This window comes from Aplysia californica, unplaced genomic scaffold (assembly GCF_000002075.1).
Source record: "Aplysia californica isolate F4 #8 unplaced genomic scaffold, AplCal3.0 scaffold01295, whole genome shotgun sequence".
Lineage (NCBI taxonomy): Eukaryota > Metazoa > Mollusca > Gastropoda > Aplysiida > Aplysiidae > Aplysia > Aplysia californica.
The window spans coordinates 20420-21974 of NW_004798565.1; the positions used below are offsets into that span (position 1 = coordinate 20420).

At 44.6% G+C, this 1555-nt stretch overlaps 1 protein-coding gene across 1 annotated transcript in view; it reads right to left on the reverse strand.

The window, feature by feature from the left end:
• Window positions 1–1555, reverse strand: part of LOC101852529 (chordin-like protein 2) — a gene marked incomplete at its 5' end in the record, with an annotated part of 17169 nt that overhangs the window by 4961 nt on the left and 10653 nt on the right. Inside the window, 1 exon segment of the mRNA XM_013090473.2 lies at window positions 1080–1177. Within this exon segment, the coding sequence (XP_012945927.1) occupies window positions 1080–1177 (98 nt within the window).

Genomic DNA, 1555 nt, shown 5'->3' on the forward strand with positions numbered 1-1555 from the left:
AATTGATGTAGGTCCAGATTTCGGGGGTTTCTGTGTTAGCCCGCTAGTCCTTAAAAGCGGCCATATATGTGGTGTCGGTAGCCTATTGGTTAGGTTACCGGACTCGTAATCGTGAGGTTGTGAGTTCGGGGGTTCGAGCCTCAGGCCCGACATTGTGTCTGTGGGAAAGGCACTTAACATGAATTTCCATCACTTCACCCAAGTGGGAATGGGTACCCGGCCTTAGACAGCGAAAGCCTATCACTCGACCACAGACGCCACGTCGGTGCTAGCTGTTCACGTCTCACCCAAGTTGGGGTTGGCCCTGACAGGACTGGCTGAAACAGAATGTCTCCTAATAAATGTTCTTATGTGTTTTGGTAAGGGCCATAACCCTATCCGCACGCCCTGGGGTCATTTTGTACCCCTGGGGTCATTTTGTACCCTTGGGGTTGTATTCTTCACATTTTACAATACTTATATTACGAAGATCTCTTTGAAACTTTCAGTATTTCTCAAAAAATCATTTTGACAGACTGCTATGCAAAGCGTAGTGATTGGATTAACGAGTAAATTTCCTCTTTGGATAGTGGTGGCACAGAATTCCCCACGTGGTATGGTTAAGATAGTAAAACACGACGTACGGATAGGGTTAAACAACCAAAACAAAACCGAAAAGGTGGGCTGCTGTGAAGACGGTCCTTTCATGTTTTTGGCAGTGTTTTTTTGTTTTGGTATTGGGGTTTACATCAGTTGTTTTTTTTTGCGAGTTCTTATTTGATGCTAGATATTAGTATGTTGCCTAGAAATAGTAATTGTTATGCTTCAAGAAAAACAACAACAACAACAACAACAACAACAACAACAACAACAACAACAACAATGACAGCAACAGCAATATCAACATCTACAAAAACAACAAAAATCCCAAGAAAATTGTCTGGAAATAGATTATAAAGATGGTGATGATGATGATTATGATGATGATTATGATGATGATGATGATGATGATGATGAGGAGGAGGAGGAGGAGGAGGAGGAGGAGAAAGGGGATGATGGTGATGATAACAATGAGTTCTCATCGTTTTGGTCGTACTCACTAAACAGGAGCAGACGATACAATGCATCTCTCCGTACTCGCCCACCACTGGCTTCCACGTACTGCCGTTCTTACGGCGTCCTGTCGCTGACAGACAGTCTGGGAGGGGGGGGGGATGGGAGGACGGGAAGAGATTTGGGGGCAGGGGGACAGGTCAGGGTGAGGGAGGAGAGGAGATATTGAAAAGTTTAAAAATGTACGCGCATTTAGCGCAGTTAGTGACACAGACACATAGATCTATACACACACACTATATATGATGCATACTCATGCATATTCATTATACACACATACACATATATACACACACACGCACGCGCGCACGCCCAAACAAGCACACACATACACACACACACAAACACACACACATACACACATACACACGTGCACACACATATTCATACACACAAACGCACGCACGCGCATACACACACACACACACACACTCACACACACATTTACACCCCCCACACGCCC